This window comes from Uloborus diversus, chromosome 4, assembly GCF_026930045.1.
Source record: "Uloborus diversus isolate 005 chromosome 4, Udiv.v.3.1, whole genome shotgun sequence".
In the NCBI taxonomy this organism is placed as follows: domain Eukaryota; kingdom Metazoa; phylum Arthropoda; class Arachnida; order Araneae; family Uloboridae; genus Uloborus; species Uloborus diversus.
This window is the reverse complement of record NC_072734.1, coordinates 52,136,027-52,158,253: the sequence shown is the minus strand read 5'-3', so window position 1 is coordinate 52,158,253 and position 22,227 is coordinate 52,136,027. Positions and strand designations below refer to the sequence as shown.

The following is a 22,227-nucleotide window of genomic DNA, read 5'->3' as shown; positions in this document are numbered from 1 at the left end:
GAAAATGTATTAAAAATACCATTTTTGCAAGGAAAACAATTGAATAGAATCGTATTTGCATACATTATGACACCCACTGGCGATGTTCTAATGGTATTAGTGTAATAGATAGTTTCCGGCTTTTAAGTGATGCGCTAAATGAAATTTTTTCTATTTTTTAATATAATACTAGCTGTGTGCCCTGCGTTGCACAGGCTAACTAAAAAATAAAAGAGTTGTCCAGTAGATGTTTTTGTAGTACTCTTACATCAGTTTCAAACGCGTTAAAATTGATTATGTGAAACTAAAGCATCAAGACTTAACAAATATCACTAAGCATTAATTTAATACCAAGTCATCAGATTCCAATTAAGCTTTAATTAAAAGCATTAAAAAGCATTTTTTTTTTGTTCAACTCTGTTTCCGTAAAAGAAATCGGAACAATCTTAATTTAACATGTTCTTTTAACTAAGCGGAGAGAAAAAAGAGAGTTATTATAATTCGAAAACCCACTCATGTAAAGGGAAAAGTCCAACAAAATAAACATAATTAGTCGCACATCTTAAATTTAACGAAATATGAGGCTGGTAATGATAAACTTAGACTACAATAAATAAACACAACTAAAGAAATAGCTTTCATATTCGCAACTCCAGCGCTCGAATACGCTACCTTGCGGTGATTTATAAAACTATCGGGAAAACTAAAACATTGCCACGTTGCGTTCCACGTATGTCTGCTGACGTAAACACAGGCAGTTTGTTCTGAGTATTTATTAACGCAGTCGATGTGTCTTAGTTTGCTTTCAGCTACGGAAATTAATTCGTCCCTTAGTAGTATTCTCGAGCATCTCAAAATAATGTTAGCTTTCGTTATTTCCTTCTAAAATATGGGTTGATTGAGAAATGGTGAAAGCGAAAATTCTGGATTAACAAACTTGGATAACGTTATACAAGGTAAAATGTTTTATTGTTTTGCATGAATTTGTAAGAACATGGGTTTTTTTTTAATCTTAAATTAATTAAACTAACCATATTTTACAGCAGCATTTCGTTGGAATGGACAGTATGCAAAATATTTTCTTGAATAGATTATCGTAGAACAAAATGAAAAATGTTTAACCGAGAAAGAATTTACTTTATTGAGCAATCACGATTGCTTATTGTTTTCATTTGACCGTTTTTGGTGTCCGTGCCTTTTTCAACTTGAACCAGAAGCCTTTGCAGCACCACCGCCCACCGTCCTCTGCTGGTGGCGCAGCTCCGGTTTTGAGCTATCCGCTTCTCCTGATCGGAGGCGTCCATGTCCTACACACACGCACGTTCACACACACACACACATACACACACACACACGACATCACACACATACACACATACGACTTCACACACATACACTCACACACACCTACGTGCATACACACAGGTTTACGCACACACACAACTATGCACAAGTAACCGCTCAGGAGGAGAGGCAGACTTGGGGGGGGGGGGGGACAGGAGCTGTTTCTAGAAACAATAACTCCAATGAGTAGGGTCCTGCCTCAGTTCGAGATTGCGAAAAACATAATTTGAATTCAAAATTTCAGAATTCAAATTAATTTTCTTTTTTCCTTTTATTCTCAGCTGAAAGGTTTCGTCAAATTTGTTTAGGGTTATAGTTTTAGTATTGTGCGAGCAAAGTAACCTTGGCGAGATTTCGCGTTTTTAGTTAAACCATTTTTAATTTTTATCATGAGTGGAATAAAATGGTAGTAAGATTACAGAATTCGTTAAGTAAAAAGAAATAATGGTCAATCAACTGAAAAGAAAACTATCACCATATATCCGTGAGAATTTTGTTGATGATTTGCATAACATGACATAATTAAATCGTAACTCAGAAATTAGAAACATCGAATAAAATTTTTTTTAAATTAACCGATTCGGAAATTCGAGAGAAATAACACTGCTGCAAATGCAAAACAATAAGCGCTAGCCAAGCAAGGCAAAATGTATCATCTTCTTTCGATAATAATTTGTAATGGCATATTGACATACAAATTATTATCGAAATTATTATTCTTTTCAGGCCACAATTATTATTTAGTTTTATCAAGAATTGATAAATATCGAATTCAACATTTTGGAAATAGCTGCTTGAACTACAAACTACGTAGTTTGCATTAATCTTTGACGTTTAGTAATGCTTCTTGAATTCTCATTTCTTTCTACCTGGGCCAGAATATCCACAAGACTTTGAAAATTAATTTAAAAAGAATAAAGCGAAAAAATCATACATACGAACAAAAATCACAACACTTTTAGCATTTTCTTCGTTACCACATGCGTTTGTAATAGTTTTCTCGTCCGCCATTAGACAGTGACTGCAGTGCCCCCTATTCGCAACTCCAAAGAACTATAGGGGGCACTGCAGTCACTGTCTAATGGCGGACGATAAAGCTAAAACAAACGCATGTGGTAACGAAGAAAATGCTAATAAGTCTAGTAAATTGTGTTCGTATGCATGATTTTTTCGCTTTATTCTTTTTAAATTAATTTTCAAAGGCTTGTTGATATTCTGGCCCACGTAGAAAGAAAAGAGAATTTAAGAAGCATTACTAAACGTTAGAAATTAATGCAAAATACGCAGTTCGTAGTTCTAAGCAGCCATTTCCACGATGTTGAATTCGATATTTATCAATTCTTGATAAAACTAAATAATAATTGTGCCCTGACAAGAATAACAATTAATGCTAGAAAATTTAATTATATGACATTACGAATGATTGTCAAAAGAAGATGATACTTCTTTGCCTTGCTTGGCCAGCCCTAATTGCTTTGCATTTGTAGCTGAGTTATTTTTCTCAAATTGCCGAATCAGTTCATTTAAAATTTTTCTGTTTGGTATGTTTCTAATTTCTGAGTTATGATTTAATTATGTCATGCTATACAAATCATCAACAAAATTCTCACGGATATATGGTGGTAGTTTTCTTTTCAATTGATCTATCATTATTTCTTTTTACTTATCGAATTCTGTAATCTTTCTACCATTTTATTCCACTCATGATAAAAAATAAAAATGGTTTAACTAAGATGGGCGGAATCTCGCCAAGGATACTTAGCTCGCACAATACTAAAACTATAACCCTAAACAAATTTGGCGAAACCTTTCATCTGAGAAAAAAAGCAACAAAATAAATTCTTTTTCGGTTAAACATTTTTCATTTCGTTCTACGATAATATATTCAAGAAAAATGTTTGCATACTGTCTATTCCAACTCAATGCTGCTGTAAAATATGGTTTGTTAAATTAATTTGAGATTCAAAAAAAAAAAAAAAAAAAAAAAACCCATATTCTTACAAATTCACACAAAACAAAAAATTTTTTTACCTGGTATAACTTTATACAAGTTTGCTAATCCAGAGTTTTCCGGTGTTAACGCGCTTTCACCATTTTTCATTTAAGTCACTTTTTAGAGGGAAATAATGAAAACTAACAATATTTCGAGGAGCTCGAACATTTTCTGTTGCTGAAAGCAATCCAAGACACATCGAATGCGTTAATAAATACTCAGAACAAACTGCCTATGTTTAAGTCAACAGACATACGTGGAACGCAATGTGGCAATGTTTTAGTTTTTTCTACGGTTTTGTAAATCACCGCAAGGTAGTGTATTCGAGCGCTGGAGTTGCGAATAGTTCGTTGGAGTTGCAAATTCTGAAAAGAACGTTGGCTATAAAAAATAAAAAAAGGCAGACGATAAATAAAGGTTATGTCCGAATAGAGTAACCGATTAACTCGTTTGTTTGTGTTGATGATGTCAGTCACACTGAAACAATTGTTAAAATGTTATTTATCAACAGAAATGTAAAATGGCAACAGAAAGACATAAAAATCATTGCTCAGAATGAAAAAGAAACAAAGCTAATTTACAATTCGCAACTCCAGCGCTCGAATACGCTAGATTACGGTGATTTATAAAATTAAAGAAAAAGGTAAAAAAATGCGTTCCACGTGTGTCTATTGGTAAACATAGGCAGTTTGTTTTGAGTATTTATTAACGCTTTCGATGTGTCTTCGATTGCTTTCAGCTACAGAAATTGTTTCGTCCATTAATAGTATTCTCGAGCTTCTCAAAATAATGTTAGTTTTCCTTATTTCTTTCTAAAAAGTGAGTTGATTTTTAAATGGTGAAAGCGTAAACACAAGAAAACTCTGGATTAACAAACTTGGATAACATTATACCAGATATAAAATTTTATTGTTTTGTGTCAATTTGTAAGAATTCGCAACTCCAACGAACTATAGGGGGCACTGCAGTCACTGTCTAATGGCGGACGAAAAAACTAAAACAAACGCACGTGGTAACGAAGAAAATGCTAATAAACCTAGTAAATATAGTTCGTATGCATGATTTTTTCGCTTTATTCTTTTTAAATTAATTTTCAGAGTCTTGTTGATATTCTAGCCCACGTAGAAAGAAATGAAAGTTCAAGAAGCATTACTAAACGTCAAACATTAATGCAAACTACGTAGTTCGTAGTTCTAAGCAGCCATTTCCACGATGTTGAATTCGATATTTATCAATTCTTGATAAAACTAAATAATAATTGTGGCCTGACAAGAATAACAATTAATGTTAGAAAATTTAATATGGCATTACAAATTATTATCAAAAGAAGATGATACTTCTTTACCTTGCTTGGCTACCACTTATTGTTTTGCATTTGTAGCTGAGTTATTTCTCTCAAATTCCCGAATCGGTTAATTTAAAATTTTTTTTATTTGATGTTTCTAATTTCTGAGTTACGATTTAATTATGTCATGTTATGCAAATCATCAACAAAATTCTCACGGATATATGGTAGTAGTTTTCTTTTCAATTGATTGTCCATTATTTCTTTTTACTTATCGAATTCTGCAATCTTACTACCATTTTATTCCACTCAACCACTCATGATAAAAATTAACAATGGTTTAACTAAAAACGCGAAATCTCGCCAAGGTTACTTTGCTCGCACAACACTAAAACTATAACCCTAAACAAATTTGGCGAAACCTTTCAGCTGAGAATAAAAGGAATAAAGTAAATTCTTACTCGGTTAAACATTTTTCATTTTGTTCTACGATAATATATTCAAGAAAATATTTTGCATACCGTCCATTCGAACTGAATGCTGCTGTAAAATATGGTTAGTTAAATTAATTTAATATTTAAAAAAAAAACCATATTCTTACAAATTTATACAAAACAATAAAAATTTTTACCTTGTATAAAGTTAGACAAGTTTGTTAATCCAGAGTTTTCGCTTTAACCATTTCTCAATCAACTCACATTTTAGAAGGAAATAAGGAAAGTTAACATTATTCTGAGAAGCTCGAGAATACTACTAAGGGACGAAACAATTTCTGTAGCTGAAAGCTACAGAAATCGAACTAAGACACATCGATTGCGTTAATAAATACTCAGAACAAACTGACTGCGTTTACGTCAACAGACACACATGGAACGCAACGTGGCAATGTTTTAGTTTTCCCGTAAGTTTTATAAATCACCGCAAGGTAGCGTATTCGAGCGCTGGATTTGCGAATAGGTTTTTTTTTTATCTTAAAAATCATTTAACTAATCATATTTTACAGCAGCATTTATTTAGAATGGACAGTACGCAAAATATTTTCTTGAATATATTATCGTAGAACGAAATGAAAAAGGCTTAACCGAGAAAGAATTTACTTTATTGCTTACATTCTCAGCTGAAAGGTTTCGCCAAAGTTTTTGTTTGGGGTTACAGTTTTAGTATTGTGCGAGCAAAGAATCCTTGGCGAGACTTCGCATATCAGTTAAAGCATTTTTATTTTTTATCATGAGTGGAAAAAAATGGTAGAAAGATTAGCAGAATTCGATAAGTAAAAAGAAATAATGGTAGATCAATTGAAAAGAAAAGTATTACCATATATCCGTGAGAATTTTGTTGATGATTTGTATAGCATGACATAATTAAATCATGACTCAGAAATTAGAATCATACGAAACAAAAAATGTTTTTAAATTAACCGATTTGGCAATTTGAGAAAAATACTCAGCTACAAATGCAAAACAGTTAGCGCTATCCCAGCAAGGTAAAGATGTTTCATCTTCTTCTTTTGATAATAATTCTTAATGTCATATAATTAAACTATCTAGCATTAATATTTATTCTCGTCAGTTTTATGGCCACAATGAATATGTAGTTCCATCAAGAATTGATAAATATCGAATTCAACATCGTGGAAATTGCTGCTCAGAACTACGAACTACGTAAGTTGCATTACTTTTTGACGTTTAGTAATGCTTCTTGAATTCTTATTGCTTTATACGTGAACCAGAATATCCACAAGACTTTAAAAATTAATTTTAAAAGAATGAAACAAAAAAGTCATGCATACAAACAAAATTTACTTGGCTTATTAGCATTTTCTACGATACGGCGTGCGTTTGTTTTACCTATTTCATGCGCCATTAGACAGTGGCTGCATTGCCCCGTATAGTTTGTTGGAGTTACGAATAAATTTCTAAACGAAAAAGGTGCTTTAAAGAGTAGTTTTAGGATTTATGTATCAGAATAAAAGAGACATTAGTCTAATTTAAAATAAAATGCTAGATAGAAAAGTTGTTTTACGATTTAGACAGCAGCCAAAAAAAATCCCTTTTAAAATAATTATTAGAACTTTATTTACTCACCTATATGCAAAGTGGCAACAGGAAAAAAATAAAAATTTCTGAATAACGTAATGTTAATTGACGTTTTAATTAAAATCTCCGCTAATTAAAGTCGTACAATTACAAAGTTCGTCTTGCTGTTTTCTCTGAAAAACTTCGAATCGATCGGTACCTCGTTCGGCTCTCGACTCGCAGCGGTTCTTGAGAAGATCGAGCTTCAAACTTTCAGACAGACGCGAACAGATTTTCATAGTATGGATATTTTATGTTAATGCTACATGATAATTAAAATTTGTAACTCAATAACTCTAAAACCTTGATATTGTGTACGTGAACGCTAAAATAAGTAGCTTTCCTTAGAGATGTCATAAAAAGGACCATTACTCAAAAAGTTACTTGTAGTTCTTTAAGGAATTCGACTCAGAGTACGCAACACACAGTGGGGTATGAAATGATGTGGAAAGAAATGACCAGATTCTTAAGTTTATAAAATTAGTGAATAAGAAATCATAGATGTGGTATAACAAGATACACAACTCCACTTGCCCTGCGAAACTTAAATCAAACGGACAAAAGCTTAGCCTACAAGGATGCAAAGCTGTTTGCATCATAGACTAATAATAAGAATAGACAGAGCTATGGCAACCCTTCTGCGGCTCATAAACCAAACCATGTGACTGGTGGATATCCTAGCAACAGCGGGCGTTGATCGTAGCAGACGATCAACGCTCGCGAGAAATAAAATAAATATAATTGATGGAACACGGAAGAATGATCTTTTATGGAGTCCGATTTGTAAATTTGTTATTCTAAGTTGTAAATATTTTGTTAATATAGTGGGTTTTTCGTTTAGGTAGAATTACGGTAACCGGGTCGCGTTGGCGTATTTTTTCAAAAACTGCCAAATTTGGCACCTACTACTCAATGTAAACCAAGTACTACAATGTAAACAAAGGAAATCATCCAATGAGAGTTGACCCAAGGAAAAGGGGCTGAGCTTCGAATTGCTCAAACTATCACCTTGGTAACTACAACTCTTTATTAACCTTTTCTTTCTCTAATCGCAACCGTAAAGAAAGAAAGAAAAAAGCATTAAATTTTTTTTTTCCTTTTTAAAATATTGTAAAATATGGAAAGAAACAGATGATTAAGCCTATTTTTCTTTATATAGAACTCTGTTCTTTTTTTAACTTTGAAATTAAGTTTGCAGAAAAGACAAATGAGAGGTAACTTTTTTTAAGATGGTAACATAAACGTGGGAAGATAAAGCGCAGTATCTACAGAGATGAATTTTTGAGACATTAAATGAAACGTGTTTTGGATTCGATACGAACAATAGCAAAATGATGGAATTTGACCATTTTTTTTTTCAGTGGAAAGCAAATAAGCAAGTTTGTACGAAAAAGCTAAAGTACAACGGCTGACAAAACTGAGAAAAAAAAATTAAATAAAAATTTGCCGATACTGCTCTTCACGTTCCCATTGCAGTGTAATATTAAACTCATTTTTTCGTTTAATTTGATGAATTTTTTAAATAAAATATTTAGAAGCGGAGGTGCAGGAAAATAAATAAAATATCATGATGTATGTGAACGAAAAGGTTCATGACGTATATGGTGTTACACTTTTTATCAACATGTTTAATTTCCTAAGGAACATTAAAATGAAACATAAATTTCTGCCGAAATTTAACAACAGTAAAAGTTGGATAGAATACTACATTAGGCTGAAACAATCTGAGAAAAAGCCATTAAAAATACTTACTGTTTAATTAAGACTTAAAACGATCTACTAAATAAGTTAAATCACATCAAAAGATCCTTTCAGAGAACTTTATCACAACTAAGATTATAATTCTAATTTACTGAATAAGTTATTACGATAATTAATAAATTTTAAATTTAAGATAGAACAATAAAACATAGAGGAAATAACTTACTGCGAACACATTCCAAAAAAGAATCCAAAAAGAGTATGAATAATTAATTTTTAAATCTATAACTTAAAAAAGTTAAAAGTGACAGACCTTTCGCGATATAAAATTTCATAAAATGTTTCGAAGATTTAAAAATGAAAAAACAATATGTTGCCACTTTTCAGAAAAAAATTACCTTTGAGAAAATTAAAAATATTATTCTATGGAATAATAATAATGAAAAATATTGAACAAATGACTCACAATTTTGTAAAGGTGAATTCTGAAATGGTTCATTGGCCAAATGAATAGCAAATCAGCTTTGGTGTAGGGTTACCAAAATTGCTCCGTCGCCAAGGTGAGGTAGCGGATTGCCAGAATGAAATATTTATCGCCGCGACCCGGTTACCGTAATTCTACCTTCGTTTAGATAGTATTGTGCATTTTCTTTAGTCAATTTCAATAACTCTCTAAGCAGTTAAAGATGCAAGGGCCCAAAAAGAATCGCAAACGGTATGATTTTTACTACAATTTTAATTTAAGATACCGATTAGTACATTTTTGCGTTTACGCCATTACATTCACGCCAACGCTGACGTAGCAGTTTCAAATGAAATAAAAGTTACTGAAAACTGTGATCAAAAAATAATTACTAATGTCAAAATAATGCATAACTAAAAGAAAAACAGTTCAATCTCTGCTCCTGGAAATAAATTATAATGAAAACACATTACTTAAAATACATGTCAAGTGCCAAACTATAGATAATCCTGCCATCTAGCAACCATGCTGCCAAATTTTTCGCCAAGCCTTCCACCAGTCACATGATGTATCCATGAACCAATTTTTTCAGCACCAAGTCTGGGAAAGCTCGGTCTACTCTTATTATTAGTCTATGGTTTGCATCATTTCTGCCTATGTCAATAGTTGTTTGTGCGCATGCGCTTTTAGGAGGCTTGCCCATGGATCCGATTTCCCATTGTGTGTCTAGCTAATACTACATCTTATGTTTGGTATGGAAAAAGTACCTTCCATACGAGGTATAAAACCTTTTTGAAGAAAAAATGTACATACAGATATTGTATGATTGGTTATTAGTTCCATCGAAAGTGAGAGCCATGAGTCTTGCTCAGTGTTAGAGACTGGTTGCGGTTTTAAGGTAAAACCTATCCCGGAACCCACTTGCTTTAACACACATTGACAAACCTAATATGGTAGCTTATATATACTTAAGAGCAAGTTTATGGCCAAACTCCCCACCATGATGGTAATTTCTGTTTGCGCTACTGCACGCCGGTTAACTGCTTAACAAGGGACATTTCTTTTTTAAACTACTCCGAACACCATTGTACCTACGCTGGTGAGGGTTCAACCGGATGTGGTCACTTCAGAGAACAGAAAGTCCCACGAACGATCAAACGCCCTCGCTGAAACGTGCATGAAAATGAGTAGTAATTGATTAAACAATATTTTACAATTTACCCCCTACGATTTTGATACATACAAAAATATAAGAAACAAATGAAAATGAATAAATATGTTCGATGAGACTGGAAACTGGGCTAGCCCTCTTTTGAATTTGGAAAATTTCAGCTCCCCTAATCAACTAACATCAAGTCAAGCTTTAACGTCGGAACAAATTCGTCCGTATTGAATGTCTTCAAGCCCCCTCCCCCCATTGAAAAAAAGAAAAATCGTGATCACAAGAGTGCCAAGTCTTGCAGCATAACTGCATCGTTTTACAAAGAAGAACTGGCGAAAAGTGTGGATCGTAAATTGAACAACAGTCTGAAAATTGTGAATTCAAGTGCTCGCGCAACGATAAAACATACAAAACCTTCAAGTCAAGCCAACCAGTAAAAGAGAAAAGCTATTCAGACTTACGAGGGGCCATACTGAACCTCCTATTGACAGCGACGAAGATTATGATGAGTTAGTGGTTCGTTTTGGAAACATATCCTGATGATGTAATTCAATTATGCATTTTCTGTGACGTATTCTTTATATCAGAGAGAAGATAGGATTATCTGCTCTAAAGCTAGACACATTTTGAATGTGTGGGATGGAAAGTGATACATACTACATTTGTGATAACTGCAAATAAAAAAAAATTGAAGTAAATTATTTTTATTTTTCTAAAAATATCTAAGATGATACTTAAAAAGATTTTGAACAAGAAAAAAAATGCTTTTTATTTATTTTTTTATGAGAAAATATTCTCTCTTCAAGTAGCCCATATTTGGACCACCCTTTCAAAAACCGTCATTTTACCTTTTTTGTCGGATCATATAGTTATATGCAACTAAAACCGGTGTTATGTACCTTTATATCACGTTCAAGATTGTTTTTAGACGCAAAGAACACTAAACTTATCCGTTTAGAGATAACAAGAAAATACAGTCGACTCCCGCTACAACGCGATCCGACTTACGCGAAATGGCTCTAACGCGAATTTTTCACGAGTAACGAATTTTAGAGCTAACGCGAATTTTTCGCCCACAACATGAATTTTGTTTAGAAGGAAGTATCAGCTTCGTTATTGGCTACTAAATATTGATTTCTTGAATGTTATTACGTCCCTTTGAGCATCACTGACAGCCAAAGTTCCCACTCCAAATTAGTCTAGTGCATCAAATACCCATAATGGCACCTTAGTGTCACCTTCATCTAAAGTTTGAAAATGTGAAGAAAAAGCAAGTTTCTGATAAAAAAAATTTAAAAAGGCTAAGATTCTCGATATGCTTGAACAATACAAAACGTCGAAGGTAGCGCGACAATAAGTATGAGTGAATCTTCCATATGTACAATTAAAAGTCAAAACAAAAAGATGTCCGTAAACGTTTAGAACTTGGTTTCAATATTAAAGCTTGCAGAGTAGTCTAGCAAAGTAAAAATTATGAAAATGGAAGCTACGCGCGCTCTTGCATTGTGGATTAATAAAAAGATCAGGTAGAGGAGATGTAGCCACAAATTGAAACGTTTTAATTAAAAGGTGAAGCGTATTTAAAAATGTATTAGATAAGAATAACGATCTGATCTTGGAGCATAAATCATCACTAGTATCCTCATTTTTTAACTCGTAAATATTGCTACTGTATCTACTGTACAGTACTATTTTGTGCATCATTTTAATTTTACTGCATGCAGTGCATACCGTGTTGTTTTATTTTATCTTTTATTCCCATTGGTCATTTATTTTGTGCATCTTAAGTGTTTCATGTTGAATAACAGTTTTTTATTTTTTAAATACAGTAAAAGTTCAGTTCTTTATGGTAGAATCTGTAATGATTAAGGAATGCTTTAGAGCAGTTTGAGGGGTGTTTATAAGTGCCTAAAAGTATTTGGTATGCTTTAAAAAATTTGTATGCATATATTTTTCCACAACGCGAAATTTCAACTTACGCGAGGAGTCTTGGAACGCATCCCTCGCGTAAGTCGGGACTCGACTGTAAGTAGATTCCAAAATGAAAGTGGTAGCCCGTATTGGACCACTTCTTTTACCTACAGCAATATTTTCTCCTAATATACATTTTTAAATACATTCTGTTTACCGAATTTAGTATAAAGTTTCCTTTTCCGTGTTTTTTTGGTAATGTTATATATCTTTCAACATAAAATTGAAAATGGTGACCCTTTTGTTGTTTCGTTCATGGCCGTTCTTTCTTTCCTTTTTTATTCCAATTTAAAAAAAGCAAAAAAAAAAAAATAAATAAAAATAAATAAAAAAAAAATCAAATTTTTCTTTATTAGTACTCATATGAAACAAAAGCTTTCTCCAGAAAAATGTGTTTGCATGATGTAATTCGAGTTCTCTTTAATAATTAACTTTAATTTTTATTCAAGTATTTCGCAAACTCAATCAAAAAATACATTGAAGCCGCTAATTATTTCAAACATATGCATGCACAATTACCATATAAGTAACGGAATTGGTCGTGTTTATGAAAAATGTCATAGTTAATTAAACTGAAAACCTAGACTTTTGTGATGGAGAAAATCCTGGAAAATATCTATTCATTAACACGTTGTTTTTCGTTTTTCAAATAAATAATTTCGTCTTCAAATTTCCCTTTAATCTAAGGATTAAATTGCATTAAAAGTAGTTTCAAAGACTTCCACTTTCTTGAAATGAAAACACAGTTCTTGATAAAAACACAGGAAATTTATTTACACTATGTACAGGAAAGATCGTCAACAACTGCAAAATTATTCATCAGCAATTAAGCAATTATCACACAACACCGTAAACTCAACGTTTACACACGTATTTACTTCCAAATACGAAAACAACACAGCGAAATGCCTCGCTATAAACAGAGCTAATACACACTCTCAGTTCGGAATCTGAATCGAAACTCCCCTGTTTATCCATCGCTAACGGCTTATATAGACACCGAAAAGAAATTTCTCAAATATTCCACACGCTTCTCGAAATGCGTTGACCGTTATCAAATTTTATCAATGAAAAGAAAAGGAAATAAGGGGTCGTATACTTTAGCGGAATGAAAAGGGGTTGTATATTCATTACGGGAAACTATTTACAGGTTACGTTACTACAATTATTACTTTTTACAGGATTTGTAACATTGCCCCCTTCCTAAGGACTGCACGTCCCGGGCAGTACAATCCCCAGAAAGGGTGCCAAACTTCTATCACATGTTCACAAATACACACATTAAATAATAACCAATAATACATAGGAAACACAATAATAACAAGAAATATTACTAAACATTAAAAGCAAAAAAAAATTATCTACAACTTTTATGTTATCAACTATGGTTGTTTACGTAATACTCCTGAACTATGGCCATAGTATGGGGCTAACCGATCATAATGTACAACCCTAGGTTTTGCATTAGGTGATTTTTGGATCCTCACTACGACGTCATTCAGTCGGTTAAGGACTTTGTAGGGTCCATCCCAATGCGACTGCAATTTGGGTGAAAGGCCTTTCCGTCGGATGGGATTCCATAACCAAACCTTGTCGCCTTCGTTGAATTCATGTCCAGTAGACCTTGTGTCGTATCGGGTCTTCATCTTCTCCGCCGCGATGTTGATTCGCTCTCGTGCGAAGTTATGAACGAATTCCAACCGGGCCTGGAGATCCTGGATGTACTCCTCAGGCGATGAAGGCGCATCCGGAGGACGACCGAAGACGAGATCACAAGGTAGCCGAAGCTCTCGTCCGAAGAGCATCTGAGATGGGGCATATCCGGTAGTTTCGTGGACAGCACTGCGGTAGGCCAGCAGGAACAAAGGTAGCTTCTTGTCCCAATCCTGTTGATTTCTGGATACCATAAGCGAGAGATTATTCAGGATTGTGCGGTTAAATCTCTCCACCATGCCGTCCGATTGTGGGTGTAGTGGTGTTGTCCTAGTTTTCTCAATTCCGAAAATTTGACATAGGTCCTTAAACACAGCAGAGATGAAATTCCTCCCTTGATCGGAATGAATCTGCAAAGGTGTTCCATATCTCGAGATCCAATGTTGAAGAGTCTCTGCTACGGTGGTAGCTTCTTGATCTGGAATGGGATACGCTTCGGACCATTTGTTGAAATAGTCGATGGAAACAAGAATGTATTTGTTCCCATCAGCAGTTCTTGGTAGAGGACCCAGGATGTCGATCCCAATTCGTTCGAAAGGAGCTCCAACGTTGTACAGATGAAGCTTCCCTCTGCTTCTTTTCTTCGGTCCTTTACGAGCAGCACAGGCGTCACAAGAATGGCACCACTTCTCCACGTCATCCTTCGCCTTACTCCAGAAGAAGCGCTCCCGAACTTTATTGAGGGTTTTCAAGACACCAAAATGTCCTCCAGTCGCACTACTATGTATTTCTTTCAGAACATCTGAAATCCTTGAACGGGGAAGTAGTACCTGCCACCTAGATGTTTTGCCGTCGTCAGATTCCCATTTTCGGTGTAGCTCGCCGTTCCGTAAATGGAGCGAGTTCCATAAAGCCCAGTATCTTTTTGTTGCAGGACTGAAGATGGAAACGTCCTTCCAGCTAGGTCGCCGACTGTCACTTTCCATGAACTCCAAAATTGGTTTTATGTCGGGGTCTTCAAGTTGATCTTTTCGAACTTGGTCGTCACTCCATGGATCAGGTTCTGATGATATTGGAGTCACTGTCACCTGATAGGCGGTAGGGCTAGTCGTTCCATACTGTTTCTCGATTCGGGAACAATAGTGGCAGTTCTCAGGACAGGGTCTCCTTGATAAAGCGTCAGCTTTCCCGTGAGATAACCCTTTTCGATGCTTGATCTCCATGTCATATTCCTGGAGCCGCTGTATCCATCTGGCTATCTGGCCTTCCGGATTTTTGAAGTTCAAAAGCCAAGTTAATGAGGCATGATATGTTCGAAGCAGAAATTTTCGGCCGTAGGGTAATGATGGAAGTGTTCTACAGCTTTTACTATGGCCAGTAACTCCTTTCTGGTGAAGCAGTAATTTCGCTCCGACTTTGATAAGCATTTGCTCCAGTAAGCAAGGACATGTTCATTGCCATCAATTTCTTGGGGTAAAACAGCTCCAATGCCCTCGTTGCTCGCATCAGTGTCCAGGATGAAGGGTTTTTCAGGCTGAGGATAGGCGAGGATAGGCGTTGATGTTAAAGCCTCCTTCAGTCGTAGAAATGCATCTTCGCATTCTTTGGACCATTCAAACTTTTGCTTGCTCTCCGTCAGCTTATGCAAAGGTCGTGCAATGTTGGAAAAACCCTTCACAAACTTCCTATAGTACGTGCAGAGCCCCAGGAAACTTCGCAGCTGATGGATGTTTTCGGGACGATTCCAACTCTTGACCGCAGATACCTTCTCTGGATCGGTTTGCACACCCTCAGAAGAGATGATGTGACCAAGATAGTTCACTTCCCGACGGAACAAATTACATTTGGACGGACTTAACTTCAGATTGGCTTCCTTAAGCTTTTGCAGCACCTTCCTAAGATTTGCCAGATGTTCTTTGAAGCTGCGTCCCACGATGATGATATCGTCTAAGTAGACCAGACAGGATTCGTAAGAGAGTCCTCTTAACACTGTCTCCATAAGACGCTCGAACGTAGCTGGTGCATTGCAGAGGCCGAAGGGCATCACTTTGAACTGCCATAAGCCTTGTCCAGTTGTAAACGCTGTCTTCTCTCGGTCATCAGGGTGTATCTCAACCTGCCAGTAGCCGCTCTTCAAGTCCTGGGTCGAAAACCACTTGTGTCCGGAAAGAGTGTCCAAGGTGTCGTCTATCCGTGGAAGAGGGTAACTGTCTTTCTTGGTGATTTCATTCAGTCGTCGGTAATCGACACAAAATCTGGTGGAGCCATCTTTCTTTCGGACCAAGACGATGGGAGAGGCCCAAGGACTGGATGACGGTTTGATTACATCATTCTCCTTCATCTCTTTCAGAAGGGTTTCAACCTCTTCCTTCTTAGCGAACGGTAGTCGTCTTGGATGCTGTTTAATAGGGGGGTGTTCTCCAGTGTAAATCCTATGCTGCGTTAAATTCGTACGGCCAACATCCTCCGATGTAGATGAAAACAGATGCTTGAAGTCATCCACCAATTGTTCCGCAGCAGTTCTTTGATCTTTCGATAACGGCGCACTCCCAATTAACTTCGATGTCAAGGACTCGGAAGACACAGTCTCGGGGGAATTGATTCTTCTAATGATGCAGTTTACGGGAGTACAAGTTGCTAACACTTCGCCTTTCCGGATATTCCTTGGCCTTTCACTCACGTTGGCGACTCTCACAGGAATTACATCCTCAGAAAGGTCCACAAGCGTAGATGCTACCAGCACTCCTTTTGGGTTATTGCTTAAGTTGGGGTATTCAATGAGTCCAAATCTAAAACTATTGCTTTCTTTAATGGAGCCGGGTATTAATGATTCTGACCTTGAGGGAATTGATAAATCTGTTTGGGCAATTATTTGATGAGCGGATTTTACACCACTTTCTGCGGGAAAGACTGCTATGTCTTCTCTCGTCGAGTGCAGCTCGTTAGTCTTGAAGTCGAGGTTGAAGTCATACTTCTTTAAAAAGTCCAATCCGAGAATGAAGGGGTCTATGATAGCAGCAACGAATGCGGTATGAGGGTAAATGGCATTTCCAAACACAATTTCTAAGTTCACTTTACCTTCAATCTCGATCTTGTCACCTGTCACAGTTTGGAGGGTAACGCAGGGCGGCGTCCACAGAATGTTGAGTCCAAATTGACGAGCCACATCTGTTCTAATGATCGTAACATTGGCTCCAGTGTCAATAATGTTCGCAGGGAAACCCGTTTACATATGCGTAAACAAACAGTCCATTACTGCCGCCACTCGTCGATGAAATCTGGAAAACTTTAAGATGGGGCTCATTCCAATTTGGCGACCTCCGCCCCGCGAGATTGCCATGGCTTAGTTTTCCTGGACCTGCGAGGGAGAGGTGCTCTTCCCTCTGGTTTCTTGACGAGCTTCACAGTTTCTTCGTAAGTGACCCTCGCCACCACATTTCCAGCACTTAAGGGATTGTCCATTATGGTCCTTGGGAGCCGAAGTCCTTTTGAGGATTCCTGCAATTTCTTTTATTTGCTTTTCCAGTTCAGCAAAACGTGACGAAACCGGATCAGGCTCATCAGTTTTCACGCCGCGGATTGAATGGCGATCCTTGCGGGTTGCTTGCTGGGCGGCCTCCAACTTCATCGCATACACAACAGCAGAACTCAGGTCTTTGACATCCGCCATCCGTAGAGCTTTCTGGATTTCCGGATCTCGAACCCCGTCGATGTAGTAGTTGAGTGCCAGGTTGTCTCGAACATCCGCAGGACAGTCACAAAAAGCAAGATGAGACAATCTCTCGACGTCCGCCGCTAGCTCTTGCAGGGTTTCCCCGGTTTTCTGGAAACGGGACTTCAACTGGAGTCGGCTGAAATCTTTCTGGCACTTCTCACCGAAGCGAAGCTCCAACGCAGATGTGAGGGCGGCGAAATCCAGGCGCTGGCTGTCCGAAAGGGTCTGGAGAATGTCCGCTGCGTCACCTCTCAGGGATGCTGCAAGATGACAGGCCTTGGTAGCAGAGTCCCATCCGTTCGCTTCCGCCACTATCATGAATTGAGTTTTGTAAACCTGCCACGAAGTTTTCCCATCAAATGTGGCAAGTTTAATGGACGGTCGAGCAACCGATGTGGGAGCGCCAAACTGTACAGAGCTGCTTTCCGCGGTCGCCAATCTCCTTTCCACGTCCTTAAAGATCTCTTCTTTAAGTAGATGAATTCTTCTATCTTCATCTTCAAATTTATTTTCTACAGCATTGAATCGGCTTTCAACGGTATCAAATTTTTCTTCAATAGCATCAACTCGATGCTCTATGTCATTAAATTTATTTTCCATCACAGTATTTACCGAAATAAGGTCGTTTTTAATTTCTTCTTGGTTAGACGTTAAGTCCTTTTTCAGCACCGTTAAATCGCTTTTTAACTGGTCTTGATTTGCCAACATACTTGCAGTCAGATCACTTTTTAATTGTTCTTGATTAGCCGCCATATCATTTTTTATTTGTTCTTGATTAGCCGCCATATCATTTTTTAATTGTTCTTGATTTGCAGTAAAACTTGCAGTCAAATCACTTTTCAATTGATCTTGATTAGCCGCCAATTCATTTTTAACAGAGTTGATTGCATCAAGAAGTTGTTTTAATTGTTCATCCATTGCGCGAGTAATCACCATAAAATTAAAGTCCAAATTCAAAAAAAGTCTTTATGAAAAAATGTCCAAAGTCACACTTACTCCAAGAAAGTCCAGAAGAAGCCCCACGTTGGGCGCCAATTTGTAACGGATTCGGTGCGACTTCCACTTTCTTGAAATGAAAACACAGTTCTTGATAAAAACACAGGAAATTTATTTACACTATGTACAGGAAAGATCGTCAACAACTGCAAAATTAGTCATCAGCAATTAAGCAATTATCACACAACACCGTAAACTCAACGTTTACACACGTATTTACTTCCAAATACGAAAACAACACAGCGAAATGCCTCGCTATAAACAGAGCTAATACACACTCTCAGTTCGGAATCTGAATCGAAACTCCCCTGTTTATCCATCGCTAACGGCTTATATAAACACCGAAAAGAAATTTCTCAAATATTCCACACGCTTCTCGAAATGCGTTGACAGTTATCAAATTTTATCAATGAAAAGAAAAGGAAATAAGGGGTCGTATACTTTAGCGGAATGAAAAGGGGTTGTATATTCATTACGGGAAACTATTTACAGGTTACGTTACTACAATTATTACTTTTTACAGGATTTGTAACAATATATTGAAAATTCAATCAATATAATGCGACATTTGTTCGCCAATTTTTAAAAATGCACGTACTGAAATAAAAATAGTGATACAAGGTGCTACTTTTTAAATCTGCGGTTCCAATTGTCTCTTCTGGTTAATAAAAGACGTTCAACTGTTTATATTATTCCTAAGCTTAGTTTACTACTATTATAGATATATGTGAGAAATAGAGCCCTCAAGTATTAAAAAAAATGTAAATCCTCTGAAGTCCTTTTAACTGACCAAATTGAACGCAAATATTCTTCTTTTTCTGGAGCCATTTCTTTCTCAGCTTTACGACCCGCTTTCGCCATCTCCTTGATCGAGACGAAACCCCGACAGGAAATGCTGCAATTCTACACTATAGCTGGGAGTAAGCAATTAAATGGTCTCCTGTGTCCAGTGTCCATCTTGGGGTAAAGGAAAGTTTCCTGGTAACAAGTACATCGGTCATATATCGCTAACAGCTGCTGAAAGTGCAAATAGGCTTTGCAAAACAGTATAATATGAGCTTGCTCCATTTATCGGTTATTGGATGCGACGGAACAAATGTAAATACGGAATGGAAAGGTGGAGTAATTCTTTTACTTGAGACATGTCTTAATCTTTACAGAGGAACAAATGTCTGCTGCATACTAATGAGTTGCCACTGACGCATCTTATTCTGGAAATGGACGGTTGCACAAAGAAACCACATTCCTATATTGGAGCTATCAGACAACTTCTTAGAGAATGTGAGAAATATCCAGTGGTCAAATTTGATAAAATTGACTGCAATCTTCTGGCTTTGGATATGGAAGATGTAAAAAATTTAAGCACTGAACAACAGTCTGAATCTGTCTTGCCGTAAAAGATGTAGTCGATTTTTCAGCGTGGCTGACAGTGTGATGACAGCCCAGGCAAACTCAGTCATGTATGATGACTGACAACTGCAAACCATTTGTTACGCTTGTTTATAGGCACTCCAAGTTCACCAGAAAATTTTACACTGCTTGTAAAGTATGTAATGCTAGTTTACGCTCCAATGTGGTTAGAAATAAAAATGAAACCAAACTGCCAGAATGGTGCACAACAGTTTTGGAAAATGATTTCTTTTGCAACGCAGTTCCCAGACAACGTTAAGCGTATAATTTTCAAAGTTTTTTGAAATAATGCATATTTCTCTCATCCCGAACAGTTACTGTTGACAATGTTGTTTGAAAAAACAGTCGAGAATTAACAATTTGGCGCATTCTCAACTCTTGAAATGAGAAGACGAAGAGCTCGGATGGCGTACGATTTTTTTAGCGTCCTCAACTCAACTTAGAAGCCGTTGATAACGTTGATTTAGTTGATTGGGCAAACTGTGTTGTAACAGAGTCACCTTTTACAAGAAATTTCCTTGCCACATGCATGCTGTGTAACGTTGTGTGAAACTAATAACTGAAGCTGCAATAAAAGTTTGTGGTGAAACTCCACGAGATGGATATATTCGTGTCAAAATTCAAGCTAGGAAAGAACTTGATAACAAGGATATTTGATAACAAGGAGCTATATTATTCGAAAAAAATAAAATTCATTATGCATGAGGGATCATAAATAATTTTTTTTCAAAGTTTTATTCTCTCTATATGTAATTCTATAAAAAATATGACTCTATTGCGTGATCCCCCAGCGTTTCCGTTTACCTTGTCGTGATGGGGGGGCATGCGGTATGATGAGTTTGGGGCGAACTCTTGGGCGGAGTAGTGAACCCTCAGTTGCTCAAACAGAATATCGGCGCGAAGGGATTTTTGTTCCCTTCCTTCCCTTATTACACTTACCAAATTCGGACAAAACACCCTAAGCCAAGGTGTCGTTACCGTGTCGATGGCTGCGTGGTACCGGGGGTAGTCGGTGTTTCAAACGATTGACGTCAGTGACAGCAGGCGAACACTGGTGTATAAGCCTTACCCCTGTGCAGGGGGGCTACACATGGGCTAGAACCTATTTTTTTCTCCTCAGTTCTCCGGTCCATGCTTGAACTTAATCAAACAAAAGACCTTTCTCCCCCTTGTGGGGAGCGTCAGACTGAAAAGCAAGACAGCTAAATTTTTTCTAATCTTAAGGAACGAAAATCTTACATTTACTGCTGTTTCTACAATTTTAATTAACAAAGCCTTAGTAAACCTTATCTTTGTGCTTTTTGAATCACCAACGCCATTTTGACTCTAGCGAACTGATAGCTTAAGTTCAAAGAGGCACCTACGCATTTACGATAACCTTTGACCGTAGGACACCCAGTTTCGATCGCCCCAAAAGGTGCTAATTGACTGTTCAATGAAGAATTCGATTCACGAGGACGATAGGGGGGGGGGGATGAGTACTTAATACAAAATAACAAAAATAAAAAGCTAGTGAATATCAAAGCTGAAAAGTATACGAAACCGATTTTTTAGAGTTCAACCAAGGAATTACAAGTTAAAAAATAAACAAATAAAAGTTCGAGATCTTCCACTTCGCACCTTGGTTAAATCTCAAGAAAGATTTTTCTTATTCAACCGTAAGTTTATGAATTTTAAACTTTATATATTTTTTTTTATTTTTCTTTAATTTTAAAGAGTGTGTTTGCCTTTATTTCCCTCAACCTCCTATTTAAAAATAATGATTTCGTAAAAATTGTATTTCTGGTTTTGAAAAGTCTGCTAATGATCTTAGTTAAGTAATTCCATTCTAATACCTTTTAGTACGTATTGGAAAATAAGAGAAAAAAAACGTAAAAAGGGTACATTTAATTAATTATTTACGCATTGTTTAGTTTAAGAGTGATTGAAGAAAAGTGCTTCATTATAATAAATCCTTTACATTTCAATAGCGCTAAATTATGGTTTTTTCAAAGTAGAGAGTGTATGTGTGGGGGGGAGGTAAAAGCATTTATCGTAACGAAAATTGAAAAAGAAAAAAAAAAGAAAAAAAAGTATAAAAATGGATCAAAGACGTTGCTTAAATAAAAGTAAATTGTTATTTTGATAACACATCCAAAACAACTTTTGCATTTCAAAATAAATTACTTTAATGGAAACTATTATAGTTTTTAACCTAATTTTGCTTATCTTACAGGGTGTTCCGCTTTAACCTGCAAGACCTATTTTTGCAACCGTTAATCTTAGATGAATACTTTCAATTGCAAAAAGGTTCAAAATGAGATGCAGGGTTAAGATATTGAATGTTTGAAGTAAAAATTAAAATGAATCAAAAAATACAAAATTTTACTTTTTATACGGGCTTCATGTCCCCAGACTTATACTTAGGGAAATAATCTCTATTGAAAAATAATTCTAACTCAAATGTTTGACTTTAGTACGACCAATGCTCACCGAGATAT

The 22,227-nt window shown here is 36.2% G+C and overlaps 1 protein-coding gene across 1 annotated transcript in view; it reads right to left on the bottom strand.

The window, feature by feature from the left end:
• The window catches only part of LOC129220396 (uncharacterized), a 267,279-nt gene extending 256,785 nt beyond the window's left edge, over positions 1 to 10,494 (bottom strand). Inside the window, exon 1 of the mRNA XM_054854810.1 lies at positions 10,464 to 10,494. Coding sequence (XP_054710785.1) covers positions 10,464 to 10,473 — 10 coding nt within the window. The 5' untranslated portion in view covers positions 10,474 to 10,494. The remainder of the gene's footprint in view (positions 1 to 10,463) is intronic.
• Positions 10,495 to 22,227: the final 11,733 nt, after the last annotated feature.